An 18,057-nucleotide genomic window follows, 5' to 3' on the forward strand; every position below is an offset into this window, starting at 1 on the left:
GGACATAAAACGACAAATAGCCCCATGTGGAGGGAATTTGAGTGGAAAATTAAGATGAGATTCTTTAGGACCCCTCTTATCACGTCGAAATTTGCTCGCACCTCAGATCAGTGTTGGAGGGGCTGTGGGCTAGTAGGAGATCATACCCACATTCTATTTGATTGCCCAAAACTACTAGGATTCTGGCAAAACGTGAAAGATGAAATTAAGGGATGTCTAAATGTCGAACTACCTTTAGAGCCATCTTATTTTATACTAGAAATATTACCAGAAGATCTAGATGATAATCAAAGATTGTTATTGAGAGTCCTTCTTGTTTCTGCTAAGAAGATGATCACGGTCTCATGGCTGAAGCCCCAGCCCCCCACAGTGACCCAATGGAAGGAGAAGTTTAAGGAGATTTTCTACATGGAAAACATAACAGCAAGGCTACATTTAAAAATGGATGTCTTCTCGATTAAATGGTCGCCAATTATTTCATATTTCCTCAACTGATGTGATCTGCTATATGTGAGAAGTGACTTTCTTTTGTTGTGGTATTCTTGATTTTTTTTTTTATTAATTTTTTTTTTTTTTTCTATTTGTGGTTTTTCTCTCTTAATTGTGCACTGTGGTACATGTGCACTCATACCCCCTCTGCCTATGGACTACTCATCCTCATAGGGATTATGTGACACACGGACAATGAACAGATGCAGAAACCCACGGACTACTTCATGCTGACACCCTTGCTGTATTTTTGGCTGTATGACTGCACTATATGTCTAAACTTGTTAAAAGAAATAAAAAGAAGTTCAAAAAAAAAAAAAAAAAAAAAAAAAAAAAAAAACGTATTTTTTTCCTTGTTTATTTGCAGGCTTTGTCCTTCAGTATATATGGCTCATTAGCTTTTATAGCTACTCACCCACAATTCCTTTTACTAAGTCCCCTGCTGTGTCCACGTCTACCTGGATAATGAACGGTGTGCTTTAATGTCAGGCTGTACTTACCAAGGGCCTCCTTGAAATGTTTCATTACACCTCACGTGAAGCTGCCATGGTGGATGAGGCTACTAAGAAGCTTGTACCTTGTATCTATCATTTTAGATCTGTACTCTTAGCTGTAACAGCTGCAGGGTACTCACTGTCTTTCTCTTCTTTCAATGTTTTTTTTCTTAGTCATTGGTTGATTTTTGTAGTCATTGATTGCTCTATCAGGTTATTAGATTCAAATGGGCTGTGTTGTTGAAGAAATTTCAGGTGTCCACCATTCTCTTCTCATTCACGCTTGTTGTGTGGAAGAAAATGAAGATATTGACTGTAAAGGAGTCCTGCTGTGCTTAGCTGGCCATGACAGTATTTGCTGAAGTAATTCCAGTAAAAAAGAAACGTCAGTGTGTTTATTCCAACAGTCCCCTGCTTTGGCTGTCAAAGTGCAAACATTAGTGTAGTTTTCATTATAAGTCTCTATTAAAGAACTTATCTGGAGCTGGTCCTGATGGCCTGCAGGCTGCCGCAGAGCGCTCGCTCACTAAGCAAATCTGGATTTTGTGATTATATGAAAACACACACACACACACACACACACACACACATTGTCATCCGCACACTTTCTCTCTTTCTGTGGAAAACTTCCTGTAAACAAAGATTTGCTTTTCAAGGGCAGAATCCCTTCAGCAGCTCATTTCTTGTTAGGTCTGAGCAGGAACCAAAACTACTGACAGTTTAGTGTTCATATAAGAAAAAAACACCAATACGATTCATTAATTTTCTTATGTGCGTGGATGTTGTATTGCAGTTCTGTCAGCTCTCTTGTGGATAATAACCCTAATTGTCGTGGAAATATGGTGAAGAATTAACATCTATTTCCTTCTCCTCTTCAATAAAGTTTTCACTCTTGATTCATGAAGCACTAAGTGCAGTTTGAGGCTTTTTATATCTAGTTTCATAAGAGTAACACCTTGAACTGCCAGTCAGACATTTTTATCAAACTGCGTGATACCAGTGTCAGCTTTTGTCCTTTATCTTTCTCTGTCACATAGTCAGAGCTGAAAATACTAGAGAGCCGAACAAAAGACATTTGGGCTGATTATTCTCTTGTGAAACAAGCTTTTATGACTTTTTGTTTTGTTCTGTGAAATGATTGCATCAAATCTATACATGCAATTGAAACATTAAAACAATGCACGTTGAGTAAGAATATAAGGTGCAGCATGGATATAATAAAAGATGCAAGAAATATTAGAAAAGCAAAGAAAGCAAACTGGGAACTGTATGGATCATTGAAGTGTGTGAACAATGTCCGACCAAGAGACGGTGTTCACCTAGAAAAATTGATTTTTATTAGCCTTTCCCCTGCAGTCCTTTGTGGTATCATCACTTTATGACAGTCGTGCCCTTTCTCTGAGACAAGAACACACCCTTCTCTCCTGATGTTTGATCCTCACTCACTGAGATCTGAGATTTGTTTGTCCTAATCATATTTCTTCTGACTGCCGATGTTCTTGTCCGGTACTCAAATTACTCAAGTTTCTTTGTAATGAATGAAGAAGACAAAGAATTTTATGCAGAAGGTGAATGATTACGGTGTTGTTTGCTATCTGCATTAAAAATAAAACATAAAAAACTCAGTTACAAAAACATATTTAAGGCAAAATTAGTTAATGTGGACAGAAGTGGGCTATCTGTTTCCAGAGTGCTCAGTGGCTGGTCATATAGTGTCATGTGTCCTATGTTGATTGCACCCCTAGGCTCTTTTAGTATCAGTCTGATCTGGCCTACTCTCCCCTTTTCACTGATACATAAGGTAAAAGTAACTACATTGCCCTAACCAAATAATCCACAAAGGGTAAAGAAAGCAGCATAAGTGCTACATATACATAACATACAGAAGAGTGTATTCAACAAAAAAAAGTGTTTTTTCCTTATATCCACAGACTTCTCAGGTATATTTTCACAAATTAAAATATTATAGCCTACATCAAAGTTTCTGTAATATTCATGCATTTGCTATATTTTGCAAGAGTTAAACTCACACTATAGTGTTATTTTTTCCCCCATCTTTCAAATCAGATGAGTAGCAAACGCTCCAGCAGTTTCCGACGTGCCATCGCCAACGGCCGCCGCACTCTGCAGAGGGAGATCCTGCTGGATGAGACGGGGTTGGGCCTGTATAAACGATTTGTCCGTTATGTGGCCTACGAGATCCTGCCCTGCGAGACGGACCGACGCTGGTACTTCCACCAAAACCGCCTGTGCCCTCCACCCGTCTTCATCGCAATTGTCACCATAGTCCAGGTTAAGGATCACAATATCTTTTCTTTGCTCTTTAGTTGCATGATACACTGGCGTGAATGTACACATTATGAAACTAGTTTATCTCCTTTGATTCAAGTATTCTCAAAACCTTCAGTCAGTCCTGCAGACCTCTGAAACTGACTATACTGTTGGATCAGCCAGTTGCCAAACACCCACTGGAAAGATTTTCTGCCTTTGATCTCGTGCTTTTAATGTGAGCTGGTAACCCATTTGCCAAGGGCTTAGTGGGTGCATTTAATGCCATTCCTTCAGCTTTTTGCAGACAGTGACTTTAGAACCAGAAAACCAGGTCAGTAAGTACCTTGACCTTTTATTTTCAGTTTGAGGGTAAATAAAACAATCAGCCCATGAGCTTGGAGGCCCTTACAGGCCAGGGAATTGAATGGTGGGAAATTAAGCAGTAAAAATACCAGAGATGGTCTTAACAAAACCTCTTCATTTACCCTGAAATCATAACAATCTTTAGGAAAGAAGGCCAAGTGCTCTTATAATGCTTCCAAATACAGTAGCACTGAATAGTCTGTAATGACAGCGAGAATATGATAATAACAGTTCACATTCATTTAAATTCACAGAGACAATGAGTCATTATTCTATGAAAAGAAATTAATAGAACCAAACCAGATGTGCCTTTTTTTTTCTGTAGGCAGTAATTGTCTCCACGAGTCGAATAAGTCTTCTATTATGTCTTTCATAAAGGACAATGGGTTTTGGCAGGGCAGTCCCCTCCCGTTTTTTTTTTTAACCAGTCTGTAGAGAATGAATGTAATAAGCTTTTCAACTAAAGCTGGTTTCATATCTGTGTCTGTGTTGCAGATTATCGTGTTCATGTGCTACGGCATCATGCTCAACAAGTGGGTTCTGCAGACCTATCAGCCCGACTTCATGAAGAGCCCACTTGTCTACCATCCCGGTCACCGAGCACAAGTGTGGCGCTTCTTCAGCTATATGTTCATGCACGTTGGGTATGTCCAGCTCCGTTTTCATCTTCCTGATTTCCACTGGATTAGTTCATTTAAAGTGTAAATGTTTGCTGGAGATTATCAAATTTGAACTCTTTACAGGAAGAATTAAAATACCATCTTACCCCATTATTTTTTCTATGTGCTCTCTCTACAGTTTAGAGCAGTTGGGATTCAATGCTCTACTGCAGCTGATGATCGGCGTTCCTTTAGAGATGGTCCACGGCATCTTACGAATAAGTTTGCTTTACATGGCAGGAGTACTGGCCGGTGAGTTTTTCACTGAAAACTACTTACAGGTGTTTTACAGTTTTTCTCAGTCGCTTTGGTACATTTCTCGAATCATCCTCGACATTTGCAAAACAGTACGTGCATTTCTCAAAACAGTTCGTACAAATAGCAAAACACCATGGATTACCTGCAAAAGCCAGTCTCTTGCTCAAAATCCTTAGTTCATCTCTCAAAATTAAATATCTGTGTCAATGAACGTGTCAGTGCATCAGAATCACAAGTGCTTGTGTCATTGTGTACGGATAAGACAGTCAAATTGCTTAGTCATGTTCCCTGTGAAGTTGTCTTGCAGTCCTATGTGGAAAAAATATAGTAATGCAAAACACAAAATTGAGTAAGATAAAATGTCACTGTATATAGTATACTTACTGTATATTGTAAAATGAAAGTAGAATACTGTCATATTGTATGAAGCATTACAGAAAGTATACAGTATTACAGTACAGTGCATATTGTTAGATTACATACCTGTTCTGTGGACGAAAAGTCTGAACGATTGAGGACACAGTTGTTCTCCCAACATTTGGCTGCACCCTTCGACCAGCCTCGGCCATTGTAAGCCCATGATTGAGAACATGGTCTACAAGTGTAGCTCTTATCTCATCAGGAACGCGCATATGTCCTTGGTCTCTTCTGCCTCTTCCTCTGTTTTGCCTCCCAACTCCTCCGCCACGCAGCCTCACTCCTCTTCCTCTCCTTCTTTTCTCTGGCTGTTGACCCCGTCCAATTCCTTGTCCTTCCATTGTCAGACATTGTAACATTGTGTTGTGCTCCGGCTATATGTATACTTGCCAGCTGATAGTTCATGAGATGCACCTTTGAGCTATTTCAGAAAACTGGTTGATCATTGGTTGATCTAATGCTTGACATATTTCCCTTCATTACAGAAAGTCAAGATTCACCTGGGATCAATTTACCAATTCAGGCCAGATTTAGAAACAAATTCTAATGGAAATGTATAGAAATATGCTGACATATTATGACAACTTGTTCAACCATTTTGCATGTAAAGACTTATGCGATTAACTAATGCCTAAATGTTGTGGGGGGTGAGACTATTCAACAGAGACCCATTATAATACATTTTGATCAGCATGACATAAACAACTGATAATGTAGGAAACAGCAGAAAATTGTACATTATCATTTGCATGGATGACAAATGCATTTGCAACTTGTTCAAAGAAATGAGAAACTGCTTTTCTGATGTGCACAAGAGACACAATGGTGTGAAGATTGAACAAGTAGTTTTGAGAATTTCAATTCTGATCTGAGAAATGTACCAAAGCGACTGAGAAAAACTGTAATATAAATACTTCTTGAAATTACTTGTAACGAGTCAATGAAGTTTCAGATGATCAGAATATAATTACAATGCTTTACAGTAATGTAAATACTTCTTGAAATTACTTGTAACGAGTCAAGGAAGTTTCAAATGATCAGAATATAATTATAATGCTTTAAATTACTTTCAAGTAATCCACTGCACGCTTTTCCTAGTGGTTACAAACAAGTCTGGCTTCTCTGGATTCAAATTTGATTTTCAGGTGAAAGTACCAATAGATCCAGAACAGGCTGTGTTTCAACGCCATTGGATATGTAAAACCAATCAGAGAAATGAAACGTGACAGCTAGACTAGTATGAACAATAGACGTCCAAAACTGATTGCAGTGGAGTAGGAATATTTTAATGACTGTCGCTATTAGCAATGCTGCAGCCATCTCTGTTGTATGTACTGTGGTCCATAGATGGATGGATGGATGGATGGATGGATGGATGGATGGATGGATGGATGGATGGATGGATGGATGGATGGATGGATGGATGGATGGATGGATGGATGGATGGATGGATGGATGGATGGATGGATGGATGGATGGATGGATGGATGGATGGATGGATGGATAGATAGATAGATAGATAGATAGATAGATAGATAGATAGATAGATAGATAGATAGATAGATAGATAGATAGATAGATAGATAGATAGATAGATAGATAGATAGATAGATAGATAGATAGATAGATAGATAGATAGATAGATAGATAGATAGATAGATAGATAGATAGATAGATAGATAGATAGATAGATAGATAGATGCTTTAGGAGCAGTAGAAAAGAACATTTACACTGCAGTATAGCTTTCTATATACTGTAACCTAAATACTATTTATACTGTTCTGCTGTTTGGGTGTTTTTGCCAGAAATCTGTACTGACCTTCTTTATTTGTTTATTTCTTTTTATTGATGTTCATACGAGCTCCAAGTGAAAAATGCTTTGTTTTTGATTTATCATTTACTGGATTAACTGTGCAATATCACATTTAATGTTTGCTTAGACACAAAGAGTACCTTTTGTAGCACATATACCTCCAGCAAGAAGGGATTTGCATTGCTTTTGTCGAAGTGATTTCAACAGTTATTTCTTTCTTCTTCATTGCCAAGGTTTCATTCATCTTTTTCTGAGCATAATTTGACTGCTGTTGAGAGCAATAGTCATATTGAGGTGAATTTATCTAATTTCAGTAACCTAATTGTTAAGCTGTTCTCTCCGTGTGACAAAAATTCAAATTCCTTCTTCTCCCGTCGTCTCTCTGCACATACTAAAATGGAGTTAAAGCTGCTCAAAAATCTTTGTGCTTTGTAAAACGACCCCCCACTCCTCTACACACACTCCCACTCACATGAGCACACTCTTAACACTCATGAATTATTGGAGCTTTGATTTATTTTCAGCAATGATGACAGAGAAAAAGCAAGCAAGTGTGGAGCTTAGACGAGGAAATATAGGAGAGTAATACAGGCTTTTTCTCCGGAGAATAAGCCGAAGTGCAGGGTGAGATTTAAGCTACAACATGAATAAAAAAAGAAAAACCTAAGAAAAGAAGATAAAAAGTAAAAACAATAATAAAGCAATGAGACGATCATATACGGTGACATGTACCCCTTGAGTCTAGAGTCAGAAATCCTTGGCTTTGAATTCGGTCCTCGTGTTGCTCTGCGTCATGATCTTTGAACTTCTGCAACACAAGTTCTGTCAGACGCTTTGGCGGTTTAGAGTCGGAATTACATTTTACTGCATCAAACCTTCGGGAGAATCTAATCAGTGTAAACCCATCAGCCGATATATCACATTAATTTGATTCGGCAGCAGGTGGTATTTGAGTTTTAGGTCTCTTCGTCGGGGCCGGATGAAGAAAAGAGAGAAGAAATTGGGCTCCTCTGCCCAAACAGTGAGCGAGGTAAAACTTTAATATCCCCCCAGAGCAGTTTATTTTACAGACAGCAGTCCAACACACACTACAGAACAAGCTGCACAAACACGGTGCAAAATTCATCTAACCCCATTATCCAAGCTGTCACTATGAATCATGGAAAAGAGGTACAAATTAGCTTGGAATAATAAGATGTTAGAATTTATTTGTAAGACTATTAGCAGATGGATGAAAAGCCAGTCTACCTGCATGTGCCACTTTATCGGGGGACTAAAAACCTTCGTCCTGATGGGAGCAGCTGAAACTCTGCTTTTAAAGGATGAGAGTCCAGAACAATTAACTGGGTCTTTGAAATGGCTTTCTCATTATACATCAAAAAATGCTTTCCAAACTGAATGTGTATACCCTCACAGAAAATACTAAATATCGTAGGAGGCATTGTTTTGCGATTTGATAGCATGGATTAGTTGCAGAGTTGCAGGATTGTTGCATGAGCCGTCCGGCGTCAGTCAATGACAGCTGTGGCTTTATCTTCTGCTTTTCTTTGAAGCAGAGGTTTTCATCCACGTTGGCTGCCTGGCTTTATGGATGGTATTATTAGTCTGTTGCTGCAGACTAATATCCCTTACATAAACCCTACAAGTTGGATCAGCATGACTTGGCTCTCTCTCTTACACACACAGACCAACATCCATGATATTGATAGCCTTTTGATTTTAAACCAAGTGCCCCTGTTTGTCCAGTTCTTTGGTTTATGATCAAATATTTCAGAAAATGACATACCATTTCGCCCCTGTTGCTTCCGCTCTGCTCATGTTTGTTCAGGTAAAATACTTAGTATGTATGTGATGGATTGGGTGCAGGCTTTGGTTCTATATTTCCCTGCCTCTCGTGTTCATTTTGCCAAGTCAAACATCTAACGGCTAATGGATGTCAGAAATTACCCAGCCAGCCCATTAGATTATCCTTGATTTTTTTTTTTTTCCCCGTTCTCCTGTTTGTTGCCTGTGGCTTTCTCATGTTTATATTCATGAACTCTTATTTTCATGAGTTCAATCATGCCTGCTGCACACGTATGTTGCTATTTTCGTACGGCAGCATTTATAGAGCAAAGTGCTGAAGGTAATGTGACGTTATGTGTTTGGCTAAAACATAGTGAAAAAATGTCTGCACTGCAGGGTCTCCTTTCGAACTCAAAAATAAATATCTCTCTTTTGGAAGACGCTTCAGTTGTTGTGACAGTATTAAAATCGCTCTCAGAGTCATGCATGTTTGATGTGAGTGAACATGCATCTCTGTGGAGGTTTATCTCAACAATAAGGTTGGTCATAAAGATTTTAATCTTGATAGGCGATGTGCAGCTTTATATACTCGTATAAATCAGTGGCAGATCTTGATGTTGATGCCATTGCAATGGCCCTGTGCTGTAGAGAACTCTCACTGGGGATTTTGTCCTTGGCTCTCTGCTGACAAAAGAAAAAACTCAGTAATTACTGTTTGATTGGGCCGTTCAATCCTTGGTTATCGTCCTTGCTCATTTTGCATCCACACAGTATTCCTTCATGACTTTCCTGCACAAAGCCGAGGAAGAGCTCCGCTTGTACTGGGAAACATGGACAGCATCACTCACGATTTCAGACCTTTTTGTTGAGATGAATGTTAATTCATGACTTGTGTACAACTTATCAGCTGAGCTCCACATTAAAGAAAAACAGTAGTGGTTCTTTTATTCCAGCTACTTCCTTTTTTCTCTATCTCCCTCTTGATTCCTTCCTGCAAAAACTCTTTGAGCTTTTCTGTGTTTCCAAACATCAACAGGTGCCAGAACACCATGTTTTTCTTCACATCGCAGCCTCAGGGTGCTTAACTCAGTCTGAGACAAACCAAAATCTTCCAGCAGCTTTTCTTAACAGCAACAGAAGCTGCTTGAAGTTCGTTTTTCTTAACTTAGAGTTAGTGTAACAAGGTTTTTGTGTTGATAAGCTTTACATTTTTTTTTTTTTATCTGTTGTCTGTTGACTTTTATTCTACAATCCTTAATGCTACGCAACATGGAGCACAGTAAATCTTTCTCTTTGATTTAATCAGATTTTTGCCATTAAATTATAGTTGAAAGAGAATGTGTCCTTTTTATCAGGAGCTCATATTTTATTATTGTGTTGGAAAGGAAAATGTGTAATGAAGCATGAAAGCATCTTAGAAAGAGTACAAAGAAAAAGTATTTTGTTTTTTTATAAGACACTAGTACAAAATGTAATTAGAGCAGAATATTTTCCACATAAAAGTTCACTATGCTTGTCACCAGATGTGATTTGATTGATTAAGATTTATGTGTAGTACATTTTTTTGTATTTTAGATATACGTATGTAAAGCAGCGTTCCACAGGTATGATTCATGATAACGCTCACCACATAAAGACATCAAAGTGTCCGTGTATTGTGCCACAATCATTTTCTGTTACGTCATCAACCAGACAAAGTAAACGATGACTTTAAAGTCTGCTTTGTGCAGTTGTTATCTCTCAGCACAAGTCGTTCAAAATAGATAGTAGGTAAATAACTAAATAAACCTCAAGTGAGTCACTATATTTGCAAGGAACATGGTTTGAACCCTCACAGAAGCCTCGTGATCATTATATTACCAAGATAGCAGAAATTGTATATAGAAAATTACTAATACACATTCTGAAGGGAAGGGACAGGCCAATAAAACTAATCCAAGATTACAGAAGATGGTTTAGTGAGTTGAAGCTCAGTTGAAAATTAGATCATTTCAAGATTTTGAACAGAATTTTACAATTGTCTTTGCTGAGGTACGGATGATTCAAAATGTATACACACACACACACACACACACACACACACACACACACACACACACACACACACACACACACACACACGCACACACACACATATATGTATATGTGTTACGGCCCCTAACAGGCTCAATAAAGAGGTTGAACATAATTACCAGAAGTCAAGTAGTTGCGTTAAAAAAAATGAGTTTATTCATAACCAAACAAAAATGAACTCCAAACCACAAAACAACAATTCCTAACAAATGATGATGAGCCAGCAAAAGAAACAAAGGAAGGGAAAGAGACACAGACCAACCCACAAAGGGCCGTCAGATCTGGGCTCTTCCCTCTACCCTAACCAAGTAAACAACCAACTAAACCTATCAGAAACAAAAAACCGGAAAAACATGACAACTGGACCCAACAGAATTAAAGTAGAAATTATAACAAACAACGCAGGCTGCTGCTGCTGACGGATGGTGGAAGAGAGAGTGAACCAGGCTCCAACCTCTTCATTTTAAAACCTCCCCCAATCAGCCTGACTGAGTTCACCTGTGGGGAAAAGAAACACACAGATTGTTAACATCACTTATGACCAGCAGGGGGGGGAGGATGTAACAATATGTATATATACAGTGGGGCAAAAAAGTATTTAGTCAGCCACCAATTGTGCAAGTTCTCCCACTTAAAAAGATGAGAGAGGCCTGTAATTTTCATCATAGATTCACTTCAACTATGAGAGACAGAATGGGGGGAAAGAATCCAGGAAATCACATTGTAGGATTTTCACTGAATTAATTGGTAAATTCCTCGGTAAAATAAGTATTTGGTCACCTACAAACAAGGAGATTTCTGGCTTTCACAGACCTGAACTTTTGTTATTGACCAAATACTTATTTTCCATTATAAATTACAAATGCATTCTTTAAAAATCACACAATCTCCTGCTAATGGTTTGGATTGTGCGTGAGGATTTTCCCCGTCTTGTGTGCAGAAGCCCATGAACTGTTCAATGTGAACTCCAACCCCGGCAGTGTGAGGAACTGGTGTTCACACTCCCTGTTGGTGTCCTTACAAGCAGGAAGAAGACATGTGGTCTGATTGGAATTATTCATGGGAATGTGAAATGTGGCTGTATTGTAGCTTCATTGTTGCAAGCTGGTTGATACTTGCATTCCTGAAAAGCTTCATGCCCAGTCACATTTTGTGTTTATGTGATAAATGTTTGAACTATATTCAAATGATGTATCACAGGACTGCAAGGGTGTCACATTTTGTCTGGAGCTGTGAGACCTGCTGTTGTTTTAATTTAGTCTGTACCAACCCTTTATTGGGCTACTTCGTCTAAATGACTGAGGATCTCAGACTTTTTTCTGCTGTTACTGTGTTCATAATTCCTGTTATATAACTGATTGAAGCTTTTTTAAAGTACAGTGCACAGTTTGAGGCACATACGCTGCAGCTTCTGCTATGTATATTCAATAATGACCAAAAGCCTTGAAGCACAATTCTGGGAGGAATTTACACAATTAAGGCCAATAGATGTAATTACATGGATCCTGGGTCGAATTGATGAGATCAATTTTCTTGATTTGTTTATTCACTGGTAATTATCTGTGTGATACAGATATGATGCTGTTTAGCATGTAGTTTCAGTTTTAAAACATTTTCAACAGCTTTACTGATTTTCTCAGTTACGCTTTTGTTAAGATGTTGCCTGTTCTCTGTTCATTGTCACACTTGGGGTTGTATTATTTTAACAGAAAGCGCTACTGAAATGTGTGCAGAAAATGTTCTATTTATACTATTCACGAGTCACAATCGGAGAACTTAATTTACTGACTGAAAGGAGACGATTGTGAGATTTGAGAGGACATATTTCTTGGAGCGAAGCTGAATCAGATAAACAGGCGCTTGCCACACCTTCATTATGCATCAGCAAGAAAAGCAACAGAACAGAGTTAATGAGGAAAAGATGGAGATAAAAAAACATCCTAAAAAGAATAAGCCGAGAGGACACAGGAAGAGAGGACGCGTCAGAGAACCCGAGGCTCTATTAATCACTCTGCGAGCCGAAGGGATGTGACTCGGACTTCAAGCTCTGGTACAGAAATAGTCAAAACTTCTTCAATCTGATTGGCTGGAGGTGAGTCTGGTTGTTTTTGTGGAGAGCAGAAGGCATTTTTAAGACTTTGAGAGATAAAGAGGGTCATATATTTTTCACTGTTGTTACCATAAGAACATCTATTATTTCCCACCGGTGGGGTATGTGGGGACAGTTTGACTTTGTTTTGGTGTTGGTACAGTATAAGGTGGAATTTCTTTGTTTTAGCCCTTGCAGGGCTGCAGGGAATCTGTTGTGTGCAAACTCTTGTGTTGTGTGAAGTGTCTGGCCCTGTATTTCTGATGTACTCCCTTGGCGCTGAACTGAGCTAAGACTGAGGGAGCAGGGTGACCTTGGCGTGTTGCAGAGACTGCCAGTGTGATTATGATAATTCCGAGTCCCCCCAATCTCACCCCAGAGTCAACTCCTCATGGTGGCACCAAGCTCGCTTCTTCACAACCAACCTCTTCCTCCTCTCTTCCTGATAACACCAAGAATTGATTTTTAAATTTGTCCCTTATTCTTTTACTGTAACACAACTTCCATGCCCTTATAGCTGTCTGATTACATCTACGTTCAGGCGCTCTGTTAGAGGCTATTTTTCTACTCAGCTTATACTCCACTTATTGCAGTGGCTAGTTTCCATGTTTCCTGATGCAGAAACACATAATACTCTCTGCAACCATCACCGATGCCTCATAACCTTGAGCAGGGGAACTGAAGTTGTGCTCATTTTTGATGGGATGTTGAAAAAATGTTAAAATTTCAATTATCATCCAAGGTAATCTCAAAATGGTTATTATTATTATTATCATCATCATCATCATCATCATCATCATCATCATCATCATCATCATCATCATCATCATCATCATCATCATCTTTCTCTCACTGTCCAAAAACATGTATGTTAGCTTAGTCCAGTGGTTCTCAAATGGGGGTACGTGAAAGCACTCCAGGGGGTACGTGAGATTTTAAAATAAACATATATTTAAAAAGTAGCATCCATGCAAAAATCCTTTAAAAATAATCATTTCATAAATAATTGAGGAAAATATAAGTCTAAATTCATAAAATGAATTTTATCTTCAGGAGTAGGCTATTCAACTTATTATCCTAAAACCGCAGAGTATCCCCCACACCAGGATGGTTCCACCTAACCTGTCAATCACCTGGCTTCACCTGTCAATCACTTGGACCAACGATGGAGTCGTGGTTGAAGCGTAGCAGCAATATTTTTATGTTTAATAAATCAGTTACTGATGGCACAGTGCTCTGTTTTAGGTCTTTTTTTTTTACAACCAAAAGTGCTTTGCGCTGGTTAGGGGGTACTTGGCTGAAAAAATATTTCACAGGGGGTACATCACTGTAAAAAGGTTGAGGACCACTGGCTTAGTCGATGATTGTTAATTGCCATAGGAGTGAGTGTGTGTGGTTGTATGTTTGTACGTGGCTCTGGGATGGACCTGTCCAAAGTGCCTCTGCCTTTGGCTCAAATACAGCTGGGGAAAAGTCCAGTAGACCCCCACAACCCTGAATAGGAATAAATATCTATAGATAATGTATCGATTAATATTATTACAGCTGCTCCCAGGGCATTAAACTTATCTAAACTCTTAATTTCCAAATATTCTTTCTGCTTCCTCTCTAAGTATGCTCAGATGTCCACACACTCAAGATTTGACTGTACTTCCTCCCGGCTCTCTGCTGTGCTGAGTGGGCTCATTTTAATAGCTTTGAGGAGACTATTGATTTTCCTTGGTTCTTATGGGCTTAGGGGTTGCATAAATATTATGTTTTGGTGGGTTTTTTTCATGTAGAAATTTTTGACTGGGCTGAAAACTAAATCTCAAAGGAAACGCAGTGAACGCTGTGTTTACAGAGGGATGTTTTAGTTCTTTGCAGATGTGATTAATCGTATCACAGTAACAAGATCCAGAGTGTTGCATAAAAAGGGCTTTTTATTTGAGGACAGTAGAAGATTTATTATTTATTACATAATGTGTGTGTGTTGGAGTTTTTTAAAGTCCCTCAGTGTGGGAGCATATCCCGGTGAGAGCGGAGTAGGACCCAGATGCAGGAGACGAGGAGGCAGGAGTTCCAAAAAACATTATATATATATTAACTAACAACAAACCAAAAGCACTGCTGAGCAGGAAATACAAAAACACAAGAGCTTACCACTATAGAAAACAAAAAAACCTGGCAGGACACAAGGAGGGAGCAGGGAGCAAGGGTAAGACACAGATGCAAACGATCAGGGCAGATGGGAAGAAGGGAAGTCAAGACATAACTTAAGCACAAGGACACAGAGTTTCAAAATAAAACAGAAACTAAATACCAAAACTGTGACAACACAGGTTTGTAGTGGTTTGTCACTTCGAGGATCAGCTTTGCACTCCAGATAACTTTCTTTCCCTTCACATGGTATATGGTTTTTCATCCCTTTACTTATAATCATTGATGGCTTTTTTTGCCTTCACATTCTTGGTGCTCTTGACTCTTATTACTTTCCTATTTTCCATATAGATTACATTTTTTAGACATCAATCCCTGATTTTTCTTTTTTTGTAATTTTAACTTACACATTGAAAAACCATCCTACCTTAATTGTCAATACATTTGAATCATATTTTCTCAACAAGATTTGACTTTTTATTCAATCACCAGCCACATAATTTAATAAAGCTTTAGAAATAAAGAGATTTAAAGATGTCAAAGTTTTTAAATAAAATGAAAGATTAAACATTAAAAATCAAAAAATTAAACTTTGATATAGTGGAAAAAAAATACAGATGTTAAAAATATCCCCAGGACACAGTTATTGCCATTCTTTAAACTGATACATTTTTTGACCAAAATATAGATTACCTGTGATAAATGATGATTTGACTCCATAAAAAAGGGGCAATTATTCAGCATCTATTTACAAAAGGGCAAGAAATAAACCAAACTTGGTCATAATTAATAAATAAATTGCAGATGCTCCCGATGTGCCTATTTATAAAAAGCAAACTTTTATGTCTTTATCGTGTATCTCTTAAAAGTTGGATGACTTAAAAACTGGGTAATTTACAGTTGAAGTCAATTATGAACCTTTGAAAGTCAGAAAAAACATAATATGAGATCTTTCAAGATAGGGTGAACAGCTCGGTTATCTGGGACAGACACGGAGTAGTGCAGCTCATCTCCATTTCAAAAGGAACCAATTGAGGTGCTTTTAGGTATCTTGTTAGGCTGCCTCGTCGACGCCTCCCTGGAGAGTTGTTTCAGCCATGTTTTACTGGGAGAACGCCCTGAGGGTTAGATGCGGGACATGTTGGAGATGTTATCTGTCCCAGTTGGTCAGAGAACGCTTGGTATCCTCCTGGAAGAGCTGGAGAAGGTGGCAGGGGTGAGAGAGGTCTGGTTATCTCAGCTTAGGCTTCTGTCCCCATAACCTAAAGCTGGTTAAGTGAAAGTTAACAAACTACTCTACATACAATTTTAGCTCACTTCAGTTTAAGAGAAAATTAGTACTGCCATGTCTAATGACTATGTTAAAGGAGCTTGAGGCCGGATTGTGGCCGGATTTATGAAAAAAATCCGTATACGTTTTAAGTTTTCTAGTAATAATGTCAGATGAAGCGTTCCAAACCCAAAAGAATGAGCCCTCTAGTGTATCTCTCCTTTGCCTTGAACAGGCTGTGTGCTGCAAAATGTGCTGCGATTCGGTCCCGAATTTCCCGCGCTGGGCTGCGGATGTGACGTCACATGACGCTGCATGCACGCTCTCCCCGTTCTCCCGTGCCGGTTTCACTGTTGGCTGCAGTACCCCCAACGGCCGTCGTGGTGAAGGGTGGCGCTAGAGAGTCTCATTTCTTAAAAGGAGCCTCAAGCTCCTTTAAACCCTCTTTTGGGGTCACAGATGCCGAGAGGATTTTACAAAGGATACATGAGTACAGTCTCTTTCAGCATGCCCCTTCTGTCCTTCGAGTGTATTGTAGAGCTGGGACTTTCAAAATAAATTTGTCAAGATAATATCCATGTCAAAAGATGGACAGTGACAGGTCAGACACCCTGCATTCCCTGGCCGTGCAGTCCAACATGACAGAGAGAGTAATTAAGAGGCGTTGATGCAGGAAAATTCTTATGTGGACTTAAGAAGCTGAAATGCATTCATAAAAGTGCAAAACAACATATCTAAGATCTGGTTTTGTGATAGGCAGCCATAATATGTCATGTCTCCCTCATACACTCACCCTCCCACACGTTCCAGTGTTTTCCTCTTCTTCTAATTTGTGCTTCGTAAATAAATCTTCCTCAATCCTCAGTTTATTAGCCAGCAGAGACAGGCCTGTGATGACAGAAGTGCTTACTGCAGCGCATCTCTGTGCCGGGCCACAAGATTTAATGCATACAAGCAGTCTCTGGTGAGCGTGTACAAACAGAGCAAACCTGAACTTGAAGGCAACATTCCCACATCATCAGTGCTTGAAGGTTTCCTCTGCGAATGCTATCCTTGGAGCTGATGCATTTGTGCTATTGTGAAATATTTATCATTTTCATTAGAGGTGACAGTTTAAAAAATACATTCAACAAAAGACTACCTTTCTCATGAAACACAAATTCATGTGGTTCCTTACAGCGGTCACTAATACAAGTAATGACTTGTAATTCCCTTGAATAAATAAACACTCATTGTCCTTAGACTGTCCTCCCCTTAGTTTTCTATTCTGTGCACATCTGAGAAATGCAGCTCATTGCGTATAAATACTTTACCGCATCCTTTACATTCAGAGAAAACAGTTTAAGACACATTTGCAAATTACAATTTAGGGGATACTACATGTAGTAGTGATTTTTGGATATTAATAATACAGTTTATTGATTACATTTTCCCACAACTAGACATGCTTTTTGAAATGGAACTGTTTCTGAATGAATATTTTTTGTACTGGCACTCAGTAGATGTCACACATACTAAAGTGCCTGCAGATAATTGTAACTGTGCTGGTCTCTCTAGCGTCAGTAAATGTTTTTATGCTAATGACTTGCAGCTTTACTCATCCCGTTCATTCAAATCTGTGTTGCTTCCTGTATGGGCAGAAATATGTGCCACTAGAAACTGAATTTGAATAATTTATATTTGAATTTGAATTGCTCAACTTGAATAATTGCATTAAAAAACTGAATCTGAATCACATAATTTGAATTTATATTGTTTAATTTGAATCATTGCATTGAAAAACTGAATCTACATTCAGTTCTCACAATTCAAATTCAGTTCTTGCAATTCAATTTCAATTCTACTGTGCCAGACATCCGGGTCTTCCGGAGGAAGAGCAATCGAGTGCAGATACAAAGAACTCCTTTTCACGTAGCCTACTATAACCTCTATTTTC

General features: G+C 38.7%; 1 protein-coding gene across 3 annotated transcripts in view; it reads left to right on the forward strand.

Annotated features, from left to right (window-relative positions):
* rhbdl1 (rhomboid, veinlet-like 1 (Drosophila)) overlaps positions 1 to 18,057 on the forward strand; it is a 68,245-nt gene that overhangs the window by 33,956 nt on the left and 16,232 nt on the right. For all 3 annotated transcript variants that reach the window (XM_061708149.1, XM_061708147.1, XM_061708148.1), the window contains exons 3-5: positions 3,051 to 3,275; positions 4,113 to 4,261; positions 4,416 to 4,528. In XM_061708149.1, coding sequence (XP_061564133.1) covers positions 3,051 to 3,275; positions 4,113 to 4,261; positions 4,416 to 4,528 — 487 coding nt within the window. The remainder of the gene's footprint in view (positions 1 to 3,050; positions 3,276 to 4,112; positions 4,262 to 4,415; positions 4,529 to 18,057) is intronic.

This window comes from Cololabis saira, chromosome 19 (assembly GCF_033807715.1).
Source record: "Cololabis saira isolate AMF1-May2022 chromosome 19, fColSai1.1, whole genome shotgun sequence".
NCBI lineage: Eukaryota > Metazoa > Chordata > Actinopteri > Beloniformes > Belonidae > Cololabis > Cololabis saira.